The 13735-nt window shown below is 43.9% G+C and overlaps 1 protein-coding gene across 1 annotated transcript; it reads left to right on the plus strand.

Moving 5' to 3' along the window:
- Positions 1-845: 845 nt before the first annotated feature.
- Positions 846-4608, plus strand: LOC108153044 (ninein). Its single transcript, XM_017282805.2, has 4 exons — positions 846-1032; positions 1100-3299; positions 3355-3483; positions 3541-4608. Exons 2-4 carry the CDS (start codon positions 1107-1109, stop codon positions 3781-3783), a joined length of 2565 nt encoding a protein of 854 aa, XP_017138294.1. The 5' UTR covers positions 846-1032; positions 1100-1106; the 3' UTR covers positions 3784-4608.
- The last annotated feature ends 9127 nt before the right edge of the window (positions 4609-13735 follow it).

Genomic DNA, 13735 nt, shown 5'->3' on the forward strand with positions numbered 1-13735 from the left:
ATAAAAGTTTTTTTTTCTTTTCAATTCGATTATGTTATTACAAATAAATCAAGTGTTATGCATCATAATTTGTTTAATTTCTGTTGTTATACCTGACACTCGATGAGTCTAGATATATATTAGTTATATATTAGAAGGAAGTTTTTCTGTTGATCAGTTTCGTTTATCAGAATCCACCTGTCCGCCTGTCTTGATAAGGGAATAGATCTCAGAGACTATAAGTGCTGGAGCAAACAAATTTTGTAGCCATATTAGCAAACTACAAGCGCAGAATAACTGAGATTAACTGAGATCTACCAGATTGCCAAATCTGGATCAGATCAGATGGATTTTGATGAATTGAGAAGATAGAGAGAGATATAAGAAAAATGTATAGACTTTAACGTATCTACAGATAAAATAATTAAAAATTGTAATAAAATAGGTCATTAGGTGTAAAGAGGTGGTTCCTATATATATGTATATATTCCATCTCGAATGACAAGTTCGAAAGCTTCCTCCCTTCCACATTAAACAAAAAATGAATAGAAAGGTATGTATGTATGTAAGAAGTATTAGTATACAGCGTACCAGCTCCCGTTTCTTAATTATTTTTTGGTTTTAGCTTTTTTTTTTTTAGTCTATTTGTTTTGACTCTGACATTTTGGCAGCACTGGTACTCTACTAGATAATTAAATATTTTACATATGTTAGATGAAACAAAAGCCTGAAATAAATATAAATTAAAATTAAAGTTATAATTTATTTGTTGGGTTGGGTTTCTATTTATCCTGTTTTTAACTCTCTCGCTCTCATTATTTTTTTGCTGTTGGTATTTTTTTTTACTTCTCTGAGCTTGGTCACATTCTGTGTGCCCGCCAACAGCTGTTTGCTCGCGGGGTGTTTTCATCGTTTCATGTTTATTTTGCTTAAAATGTAGTTTCTTGTTAATTGTTTGCTGTTGCACCTGGTCACATTATATGTTACTGTTAAAACAGTCCAAAAAGATCCACTGAAGTGTCCCATCAGCAGCCACAGCATCAGCCAAATCAGGTGAGAGACCGCCCACAAAACCCGTATTTGACCATGATATCACCCACCCAAAATGTAATTTTCGCAGCACTGCAATGGGTTCGGACTGTGAGTGGTCTGCTGCTGCTGCGTTGGCAGACGACTCTGGCCATTTCAGTTTCACCAGCGATGAGGGAACTAGAACCAGCCCCAGTAGCAAATGGCAGCAAGGCAGGGTCGGCGATCGGGACAAGGAACCGGAGAAATCAATGTTTCTTGTTAGGCAGGAGCTGCTAAAGTCGCGGAGCGAAATCGAGCGGCTCGCGAAGTCTGAGCAGTGGTACAAGCAGGAGCTAAAGTCACAGAAACACAGTCGCCTGGAGACGCTGGAGCGTCTGTATGCCCAGGAGCGCAAATATCTGATGGAGAATCAAAAACTGCAACAGGAATCAATGCGACTGCATGCCAAGTGTGCATCTCTGGAACAGCAGCATGAGATCGGACATCCATTGCCCCTCGCTTCGTCTACATTTGAAAACGTAGATGGCAATTGTGGGGACTCCTTTGAAGCACAGCAGCAAGAAGCGCGTCTCGTGGACCAGCGCCAGTTGATAGATGTGCTCCGCAAGCAAAAGAAGATGCTCTTAGAGGATATACAAAGGTTGGGTCTGGAGCACGACGAAAAACTGATGCAGCTGCAGCAGGCCTTGGCCGGAATGGAGCTGGAAAGCAAACTCATGACGGGAAAGTGTAAGCAGCTGCTGGACGAGAAAAGCAAGCTCGAGTATCATTTGGAACTGAAAGCAACTGCCCTGCGCGGTGTTACAGCCGAGCGGGAGCAGCTGCGTCAGGTCATTGCCGAGCTAAATGATACATTGCTGACGCAAGAGCGATTGTTGGCCCTAAAGGAGCAGGAGTTTCTGGATCTCAAGCAGTACTATCAGCAAAAGTTGAGCAGAGAAACCAGTATAGACGTCATGCACACAAATAGCTTGAAGTTTCACGAGGAGATCAACAGCAAGACCAGTGAAATAGCCACTCTAAAAAATTCACTGAACGAGCTTCAATCGGAGCTGATGGTCATGTCCCAACTGGAGGCACAGAATGAGGAGCAGCAGCGCCAGTTGGAGAAATTGCAGTTTACTGTGCAAGCTCAGCTCTTGGAGCAAGGGAACCTAAGGCAAAGTGATGGCCTGAAGCTGGATCAAGTGGAGAAACTAACTATTTCTCTTAGCGCCCTGCAGGTGGAAAAGGGAGTCCTCAGCGAAAATCTCCTGGAGGCACTTAGGACATTGAAAAATATGGAGCAGGAGGTGCATCGACTGCACAGGCAATATGCAGAAATGTGTTCGGAGTGCGAAGACGCCAAACTGCAGTTGGAACTAGAGAAAATCGAGCTGGCAAAGCTAAGGCAGGAAAGTTCTTTGAAGGAAAGTGCGCTCAGTGAAAAGCTGAAAAACTACGCCGATGAGTGTCTCAGGCTGGAGGAAGCCATGGTCAAAGCAGAGGACAAACTAGATTTTCAATCGACGCAAGCAGAGATATTGCAAAAGCAGCTCATAAAGATGGACCAGAAGAAGGATCAAGTGCAAGTAAACTGTCAAAACCAAAGCACGCAAACTGAAGCCGACGACCCAAATCTGATACAACGCATTGAGGTGCTGGAGAAGCACCTGGCAGAAGTCAACGCCCAGAAAAGGCAAACTGTTTCACTGCTCCAGAAGCTTCTCCAGCAACAGGATGCGAAGATCAAGAGTACATCTGAAATGGAAGCCGATTGGCGTCAGCTTCTGGAGGCCTTGCAAACCACTCAACAAATGGAGCAGGAAATGCGACTACAGCATCAACAGAAAACGGTCGAGTTGGATAAGTTGAATGACCTCTTTGCTGGACAAAATGAAGAGCTACAAAATCTGCAACAGTTGAGCCAGGCCAAGGACCAGGAGAATCGTCTGGAGCTGGAGCTGCTGAAAGAGACATTCCAAGAGAATTTGCAGATACACTCTGTTGATTCGATAAACACACAACGGCTACAAAATCAGGTGAAAGGTTTACTCGAAGAGCGCGAGCAGAGGACGCGACAGGAGCACAAGGCAGTGGACTGCTTGCGCTCGCTAGTACAAGTCCTCGAAATGGAGACAGGCAGAAAACTGCACAGTGCGAAAAGTTGGCCACAGCTGGCCAAGTTTTTACGCAAAGAACTGCGAAACGGTAGACTGTACCAGCGAAAGGCTGAAGAGCTCCCAGAAATCAAACTGAAGCTGGCGGAGGTCACTGGAATGCACGAGCAGGATCTGGTCAAGATCAAGGTGAAGTCTTGCTGCCCTGATTAAATGTGAATAACTGTCATTTGTATATTCACAGATGCTAGAGAAAACTTTGGTCGCGGAACGTGCACGCTTTGAGGCATCGGACTCGGGCAAATCCACGGCCAGCACAACGCCTCTTGAACCCGCCCATGAAGTTGCCAATCTGATCGATGACTACAAGAAGGTAAAGCTCCTCTTGGCATAATCCAGCACTCGATTCATTGCCCCGTGTTTCCCGCAGCTCGTTCAACAAACCGCCAAGGAGACGGGTCGCCCACGCAACAGCTTCATCCTGGATCTGATCGAGCGAAGTCAACGTTGCCAGCCAAATTTGTGCCAATTAAGCGAAGGCGTTGCCGCCTGTCGCTCCGATATGCTGCAGCTGAACATGCTGCTCGCTGCTGCTGCTTCTGGTCCAGTGCAGGAGAGAGAGGTCATGCCCTCGCTGATGGAAGAGCTGCGCGCAGTGTCAGAGCATTCTTAGGCAGAAGAATGAAATTCTTTAACCCATAGTAGTCCTGCCAATTTAGTTTCATTTGAATACCCTTGCGGATGGTACTATGAATTTCAGTAATTGCTATAAAGACATTTGATCAGCATCAATAGGCGAACCGATCTAGCCATACTCCTAGGTTCGTCCATCCGTCTGTTTCTTTTTTTTTTTTTTTTTTTTTTTACTACGGCCCTAGTGTTAGAGTTATTTGGTTAAAAACAGGTATTTGCAGCATAATCCTATACAAATGCACTTCAGTTCCATTTTAACAAGCATGTTTAAGAGAAAACCGCTTGTGTTTCCAAGGATATATTAACAAAAACTGTAGTTTCATATGTTTTGGATAAATAGATGATGAAATCATATGTATAGATTACAGGAATGACCTATTTGCAAGGGTATAACAAGTTTCGCAGCCCGAATCAACACTTCCTATATTGTTTTTGATTCAAGTACTTAAATGTTATTTTTTGCTCGAATATCGTTCGAAATTTTCAATCTAATAGGATACTTATGCTAGTCTGGCGAACCTGCCGAGATTCTGCCTAGCAAAATTAAGGGAAATGTGTATTTTGAGTTGCTTATTGTTGTCGTTTAATTTATTTAGTACGAATTTCTGTTCACACTTTTTTGTTGCTTAGTCGCTAGTTTCTATTAACTTACCTAGAAGTTAGATGCCAATGTACGAGTATATACAGTTTGATAAATTATTTACTAAAATACTTCTAGAATAACCGTATGTATTTAGTGTGGTCACAACATTGTATATGCTAAGTCGATAAATATTTTAATATACATCTTACATACACTTCTTAATTGTGCCAAATTATAGTAATTTCTTCTCTGACACACCGACACTCTCTCTCCATCTCACACACATCCTGTCGGAGGGGAGTTGTTTGTCTAAGAAGTGAAAGCGAGAGAGACAGATGTAGCGGAAAACAAAACAGGAGCGGATAATTGGAAACAGATTAAATATTTTAACCTTCGAATAAAATAAGTCATTAAGTGGATAGAGGAAAACGGAGTTCAAGAATTAACATTGGAACATAGTAACTAGCGACCCTTGCCGCGGCTCACAACGTTTTCATTATTTACACTCGTTTTCATTATTTTGTATGGAGTAGAAACACTACTTATGGGGTTTTTAAAATATATGGAAATCTCTGGAAATGCAGGAAGTTATAATACTTGAAAAGTAACGTACGTATATGTAAATACTCTATGAGTTTTAATTTTAATGTGTGAATGAAGCCACTTAAATCACGCCTTAAATCATCATTGTTGGAATAGGAATTCCTAAAGCAGGGCCATACCTGGTGGCTATCACCCATGAATGATTCAAGCTATGGCAAATCGCTTTTGTGGCTTCATCTTCAGTCAGAGACGGCGGCAGCTTGGTGGATTTTTTTTTTCGTATATATTAAAAGAAGTGACCTGACACCGCCCCTGGCATTGTCAACGCCTTGACTAGGATAAGCGGAACCGCGACGGACCGGGCTGGCCCTAGGAGCGAGGGGTAAGCCACTTGAGTATTGATAAATGCGTTGAAAACTAAGCGACCGCCCAGCGGACTTACCACCGCTTGCACTCCCTGGCACTCCGCATACCGCGCATCTCGTGCGGCCGCCCCCCGCAGCCAGCGCCCAATGAGGACCCAATCGACCACAATCGCTGGCCAAATTCAATTGGCGCAATTTTTCATCTGTGGCTCCAAGGGACCCGATCCGATCCGGCATCTGGCGGATCCTTTTGGGCTGCGGCTGCTGTCTATTGTTGACCGTGCTCTAGGGGTCTGCTCTGGTCTGCGCTGGCAATTGTTCTCGGCTCTCGCTATGGCTCTGGAGCTGGAGCTGGCCCCGTCTCAAGGTTGTTTATTTTGAAAAATCACCATCACCAAGCCGATTGTGGACTGTGCCGACGGCTGGGGATTTAATTCTATGCTGGACATTTATAAATTGCATTCAATTTATACACAACACGAAAGCGTGATTTTTACATTTTTACAATCTGGCGAATAATAGATCAGCGTCGTATTATTTCACAGTACCCGCTCCAATGCTCTCGCAATCCTCAGTTTTTGGTTCTTCGGCTCAGCGCATAAAGATGGTGCGAATATTCTTGAAGAAAGTTTTTGGAGGGAAGTTACTCGAAATTGGTTCGATGGTTAAAAATAATTGAAAACTCCTTCGACTATTTCCACAGTAAAAGTAAAACAAACGAGGGGGAACGTTGTGAGTTGCTGCGGAGACCGCAACTCTACATTTATACGCGATACTTAGTCAGTATGGCTCTCCTCCGGCAGACGCCGCTGTCGATTTCTTACTTTTGGCTATAATAATAATCCGTTCCGATCCAGATTCGGCAATCTGATAGATATGGTAATTTTGTATGATTGTGCGTAATTGTTATTATTATTCTTGATTTTTATTGTATAATTATTATTCTTGATTTTTATTGAATAATTATTATTATAATTATTATTCATGATTTTTATTAAATAATTATTATTTTTAATTTGTATTGATAATAATAATAATTAAATTTATTATTTTAAACTTTTATCGAATAATTATTATTATAATTATTATTTTTGATTTTTATTAAATAATTATTATTTTTGATTTTTATTGTATATTTATTAGCTTTGATTTTTATTGAATAATTATTATTATAATTATTATTTTTGATTTTTATTGAAAAATTATTATTTTTGGATCAAAACATTTATAATATAATTATTCTTTTTGATTTTTATAGAATAATAATTAATTTTGATTTTTAATGAGTAATTATTATTTTAGATAATTATTGTTTAATTATTTTTGATTTGTATTGTTTTTGCTTAAAAAAAAAATTTTAAAAAAAATTTAAAAAAAAGAGGAGGAACGAAATTTTGAAATATACGTTTAATAGTGAGATCTAACAGGAGTGTGGATACCAAATTTGGTTACTCTAGCCTTAATAGTCTCTGAGATTTGTGGATGCCCCAGATTTTCGTCCTTTGCGGGGGCGGAAGGGGGTGTATCGAAATTTTGAAACTAACTTGTCAAGGTCCGATACCACACGAGTGTGAATATCAAATTTGGCTCTTATTTTTCCTGAGATCCTTGAACTCAAATTTTGCATTAGGCAAAGCCGACCATGAAATCTGTGTGTTAGAGAAAGACAGAGCGAGAGAGAATGAAATTGTTTTCCCGATTCTGGCTATAATAATTATACGATCTGGTTCAGTTTGTGCATTCTAGAAGATATAGTCATCCTCTACGATTCTGCGTTTTCTGTTTTCTCGTATCTTTGAAATTGTGGATGCCAAAGATTTTCGCCTTTTGTGGAGGCGGAAGTGGGCGGGACAAAATGTTGAAATATTCTTGTAAAAGTGACATATACAGAAGTCCGGATATAAAATGTTGTTGCTCCAGCTCTTATAGTCTTTGAGCACTAGGCGTTGATAAGGACGGACAGACGGGCGGACGGACAGACAGACAGGCTCAATCAACTCGGCTATTGATGCTGATCAAGAATATATATACTTTATGGGGTCGGAAACGATTCCTTCTGGAAGTTACACACATCCACTTTTACCACAAATCTAATATACCCCAATACTCATTTTGAGTATCGGGTATAAAAATGTTTCTGTTACAGATGATATACGAAACAAAATTCCTTATAACAAAGCTCTTTTTCTTGTATTCAAAAAACGTATTTTCTTCTTTTTCGATTCTCCTTAAAAAAGTTCCTTAACTCCTCCCAGAATCGTTTAGCTTGGCCCCTCCAAGGGTATCATTTGATTCGATGAGAGTGCTTTTTGTTGTACTTTTGTTGGGCTCTTTGATTTCGGTTCTGGTTCTGTTCAGGCTATTGAGCAGGTCGCTCGCTCATTAAAGAAAGAGCTGTTGAGGGGGGGCAGGGGACTTGGGGAGAGAAGATGGTACTGGCCAAACAAAAGGTATAAGCATTTAATTCTCACCAAACGATTGATGCGGTCGCATGGAAGTTCGCCCAGCCGGCAGACGATGTCGATGGGTCGTTCCTCTGTCTATCTGTCTGTCGGTGGATACAATCCTTCTTCTTGGCCTGAGTCTGAGCCTTGAGTCGGATCCAGTCCTAGTCCCAAATTGCAAATGCAACTTGTTAACCTTGAAAACTAAGCAGACAAACGGACTGAACCGGACAGATAGTCAAGGAGCAGCAGTGGCTGCCTGAGCCCCACAAGACCCCAGACCCCAGGGCCAGCACAGTATGAGGCATTTAGTCAGCCGTCGTCGTCGTTGCTGTTGCTATTGCTGTAGCTGTTGCTGTAGCTGTTGTTGGTGTCCGTCTACGTCTACCGATCACTCGTTTGTCTAGCTGAGTTCCCATCCCATTGCTCCCATCGCGCTCCTCTTGCCCAGCATATTGAATAATGCGTTTATGGCCAGATGAATGACACTTCATACATGCTTCCTGTCCGTCCCTCCGTCCCTCTGTCCCACCGTCTCCCGTCCTCGGACACTGCCAACTCCTGACTGCTTCTGAGGCTGCTACGGCTGCTGTTGCTGCTGTGGCTGCTGCCTCCTGGTGGTGCATATTTCATGCGTAAACTTTGGCTGAGGGATCCACAACTATTCGTCATTTGTGCCGGGGCTATGTCAGTGTTGTGTTTGAAAGAAATTCGTTTAAATTGTCAATTGTCTGGGGTCTGACTGTTGCCTCCGCCTGCTGCTCCTGCTGTAACTGGTTTCCACTGGCCACTCCTAATGAGGCACATCAACAATATAAAGGAGGTACAAAAAAAGAGAAGCGGGCCCGGACCTAGACCCAGAACGAGACCCAGACCTAAGCCCGAACCCGAGCCCGAGCCCGAACCCTTTTAGCATTTAGGCTGTGATGGTTGGTGGCCCCCACAGTGGCTCTCGGCCTGGATCGCTCAATGCGTTTGCATTTAGCCGGCAAACCACATTAAACTCAAGTCATCTTAGCCACATACTCGTACGATACTCGTACATACGGCATGTTTAGTGCCCTGCTATTGGTACCGATTCCCATAGCTATACCCACTCCCATCACCATCAGCATTTCCATTCTGATTTGGTTTGAGATTCGGATGCGGATCGGATCCTGCTTACTGGGTGTTGCAATGTCATTCCCTGCATTTTATGCACTCACCACAGAGGGAGGGAGAGCCCGGGCCATAAATAAACTTGTATCTTCAAGATAGAAATAGTCGTAAAAATCAGCAAATAACCCCGAACCCCCAGCTAAACCTCGTGAGAGCTTTTAGCTGTGCCCAGCTCGAACCGAAACCGAACTGAACTCGAACAGAACAGAACAGTACTGAACAGAACAGAACGAATCATCAAGGTGGAGGAGACCCAGGGAGGCCAAGTCGGGCCCAGCCATTTGGAGCAACTCGGAAACATGTGTAAGTTGCAATATTAAATTTTATATTTAGCGCACGACTTTGTGTTCTTTATTCTCCCCCTTTCTACTTCGATTTTGCATACAATGCGCAGGGCAGATGCAGATCCCTAGAAGATGATTTGAAGATGCCGAGATCGTGATTGAAGCCCCTAAGTAGGAAGCAAGCATTCGCAGTCATTAAAAGGTCTATGTACTTTATGGCACTGTAAAAAAGATCGCTGGGCAGCCAAACGAAGTTCTAAGCCAGTTAATTGAATGGTTTCCTTTCCCCAAGGATCCTTAATCGAATTGGGTCCATTGCACAGCTATACTGCACAGCTTCACTGACCGTATGATGTCTTTTCCTCATAAGCACTTCCAATCAATTTCACACCCATACAGAGAGGCATTCAATTTAAAAAAATTTACGCATTTCTCTCCCCATTGTTTGATTTAAATGCATTATTCATAAAAATGTTATTATCACTCGTAACAAGCCTCCTTGCTACCTTGCTACCCAGCCAAAAATCTCTGACTGGCCTTTCTTTACACATAAATCATAATTATCATGCACAATTTACCTCTCACTCTGTACCCCTCGCTCCTTGGGTATTGCCATATGAATTCGAGATGAAGAAACATCTCAATGAACTTGTAATGGACAGCAATCTTCCATCTATCGCTGTTGGAACACGTTGACCCAATTTATTTCAATTCAATTCAAACAATCCTGAAGCATTTAAAGACCAGGCAGCTAGCCAGCTAGCCAGCCAGCCATAAAAAGGCAACCAAAATGGGATTTGTGAGAAAGCCCACAGAAAGAAGCAAAATGTGAGACGGTAGTCGGTTGAAAGAAGATCATAAAAAATAATTAAGAAGTTGGTACTTGACGCGATCTTGCTCTTCCAAGCGATGCTCTTTCTATGGGATGCGCTCATATGGATGGATATCCAATGAGAATGAATATCATGAATGTCTGTTCTTATTGTTCTGGGTATGAATGAATGTTTGGCAAGCCATTCCAAGTCGTATTTTGGGTACTTTGGGGATAGTGTATCCCAAATTCGTATTGACCCAACGTTCCTTGCCATCTTCTTATTTCCATTACTTGGACCATGGTTATTTAATCAATGGGGGCTCAGTTGCGTGCTCTCTACAGAAAAGGGAAGATACTCAAACGTGCGCTCAACCTCAGCGTCCAGAAACATCTTGACTCGACTATGGTACATTGATCTTGATCTTGGGCCCATTACAAAATAGTGAAGAAAACCCGTTAAGATGCAAAGATAGCGAAAGAAATCAATGACCCAAAACTTTTTTTTCTTCTTTTCTGTTACTTTCTGTTTGTTTTTTTTTTCGGGCGGTCTGCCCACATTCTGTTGTTGATTACGTCAAATGGGATTCTTTCATTTCGTTTACGCGCAGAGTCAACTCCTATATTGGGGCTACAATCTGGGCGGCTTTCGATCGCAAACTATGTAATGCATTAGCATTTCTCTGGCAGGAGGAGGAGGAGAAGCTGCAAGGGAGCAGACCAAGAGCTGCGACAAAATGTCAATGGGAAAATCTTTTTGCCAAGCCTGGACTGGCGTCTCCACTAGACGACATACAAATAGCAGATGCCAATGCCGAAGCCAAAGCCAAAGCCGAAGCGGCAGCCACAGCCAGAGTCGATGCCAAAGGGGCCCATGTGGCCATGCAATTTAGTCAAAGGCCCTAACGGCATTTGAGCCAAATGCGTTTACGTTTACGCATCCGCTATAAACTCGTATGCCGGGTTGCCGTTTGCATTTGCCGGTTCTCTAAGCAGAGAGCCCGATACCTGGAACACTGGAGAGCTGGAGAACTGGAGAGGTGTTGGTTAGCTTGCCTCCAAGCGATCTGCGCCGAGCCAGCCGAACGCAGAACAGAACCAGTTGGCAGAGATACATATACTTATGCTATAAGCAGGAGCTTGCGACAAAACTGTGACTTTGACTTGGGCTGCGGCTGCGGCTGGGGATGGGGCTGGGTCTGGGTCTGCAGCCCGACTTCCTTCAGAACGGACGAGAGAGGACAGGCGAAACGTGGTTAGAGCGATGTCTCTCCGCTCTGGGTACTGTTAATTGGATCTATACTGAGACTGCCGTCGAGTCGAGGCGAGTCGCGTCGCGTCGCGTCCGTCCCTCCCCCTTTCGGAGCTCGGAGTTGGAGTTTGGCAGTGCGTGGCGCACTTAAATAAGGTTAACTGTACTCGGAAGGCATCTCGTCTCTGGGCCTGTACACAAATTTAATTTCAACTTACGTCAACACCGCTCCAGGGCCGAGAGCAAAGCCGTGCGGTCAATGCACGCAGTACCAGTTCCTCTCTTCAAGCTTATCATCCAGCGATCGTTCAGGCACAGCTCAGGTCTCCTCCGCCAGAGCAAAAAAAAAACCCCATCAAATCAGCAACGTGATGCTGCCCTTAGGGCCCTTGGCCAACGTCTTCTGCTCCTTGCTATGCACTCTCTATAAAGCGGTCATAACATTTGCACCACAATAATAGCTGTAATAGTACCCGCAGCCCAGCCCCCATAGTCAGCGACTCGTCTCGTCTCGCCTCGCCTCGCCTCGTCCCTCCCCCTCCCATGGCACATTCATTCAAGGATAATGTTACGGTTAATGGTGCGGCCAGGCAAGTAATTTAATTTACTCGTACCCATACCCGTTTCCGTGCCCCCGTGCCCATAGCGTTATTGGTAACATGCCCCAACAAACGAACAACGCGAATTATTATGACCAAAAAAAAAAATGTACAGCAAAGCCGGGCTAGACCATGCCAGACCCAGACACAGACATAGACACAGACACAGACAGATCCCAGATACAGATGCAGATAGAGATCCCTCATACCTCAGGCATTGGTGATCGTCAGTCGGCCAACGCTAGAGATGGTAAAGTGAGAGTCGAAGAGTGCAGTTGGCAACTTGGCTGGAACTACTGCTTGCACTACCACTGTAATTTCCACTCAGATTTGATCAGAGAGGATTTTATTTGGAGGATCCCAGGAAAAGTTATGTTCCCATTTCCGGTACTTCCCTGTCTTTGGTCAAAGCTCATCTCTAACGAATTTCAGCAGCTGCCCATTCAGCTCCCTCGCCATCCTTTTGCTCCAGGCCGCATTTGATGCTTGGCCATCGTGCTTCCCTGGCTAATACCCATTATGCCATAAAGCGTTACCAAAACGCCATTAGCACGTCAGAAGGCACGCCTCTGGGCGGGCGGTGGAAAGGGGAAGGACTGGGAAGTAAAGGGAAATAAACGAATGAAGGTAGCGAGCATCGACAATCGACTGATCAAATAAATCGCAACGATAGACACATTGATAACGATGGATAATGATAATGGTAGTGGTAGTGGCTAAGATGATGATGATGGGAATAGAGGAATGGGTAAAGGAATGGTGAGGCCTGTGATGAAATTGTTGGATTCGATTTTGGCTAATTGCAGAAGTCCATCTGAAATGCCTACTTAGGGCTAATTGGTCCCCTCGGAAGCGCCGCCAAGATATGTACAAACATTTCACGCTGTGCCTGTCATGGATGTTGTAATTGATGCTGCCGCCTCCAGGGTCCTGCTACATTGTGAGCCATGTCAGGAGATGTCAACCCGCCAGCGATGGCGATGGCAACGGCGACGACGACGAAGACGACGGCCACGACCACGACCAAGACCACGACTATGACTATGACTATGACGACGAGGACGGCAAATCTAACAACTTTGATTGACTTGTGATTTGAAGGCGCGCCTAATTGAAGCGAGGCGGCTGCAAAAGAGAGAAGCAGATTCTGGGACTGGACCCTGCCACTGGACTCCAGCTTGTGGCATCACTGAAAAAAAACCATATGTGGAATCATCCTCGTAGGCACTGGAGAGCTTGAGGCACAGTTTAGGAATAACTCGTTAATTTTCACTCAAAATGTGACGAAACATAGAGTTGAATAATGTTCTGCAAAATTCTTTCGTACATACATATTATGTTTGTAGTCTCAACTTCATATACCTTTTCTCCAAGTGCATTCAGCTAGGACAGCTCCTTGTGTTGACTGTTCTGGTAAAATGTTCGTGAGAAATGTCATTAATACGAACGATGTGACTGCCTGGAGATGTGGATGTGAACGTTGCCATCCTTTCATATTCCAGTCTCGCACCCCCTGCTATCCCCTCGCCTTCTTCTTCACCGCATTGTTGCACTTAATTAATGTGAGGATGAAGAGACTCCTTCCTCCATGTCCACCATCCACCATCCACCATCCGCCTCCCAGTGTTTTGCTGTACACGCCCTCGGCATGCATTTGTGGTACTCCCTGGACGTGGATCTGGGTCTGGATCTGGACATGGTCTGGACATAGACCTAGACCATTTGCCATATATGGGGTCAAGTCATCAGAGGCGTCGTCGTGTCTTGCAATGGGAATTGCTCTATACTCGCACAGTACTTAGAAGCAGGCGATAATGGTCGAACGTTTATCTACGATAACATTTCGAAACAACGACGATGGGCAGCCGCCCATTGCCTTGCACCCAATCTCAA

The sequence above is a fragment of the Drosophila miranda genome, chromosome XR (assembly GCF_003369915.1).
Source record: "Drosophila miranda strain MSH22 chromosome XR, D.miranda_PacBio2.1, whole genome shotgun sequence".
In the NCBI taxonomy this organism is placed as follows: domain Eukaryota; kingdom Metazoa; phylum Arthropoda; class Insecta; order Diptera; family Drosophilidae; genus Drosophila; species Drosophila miranda.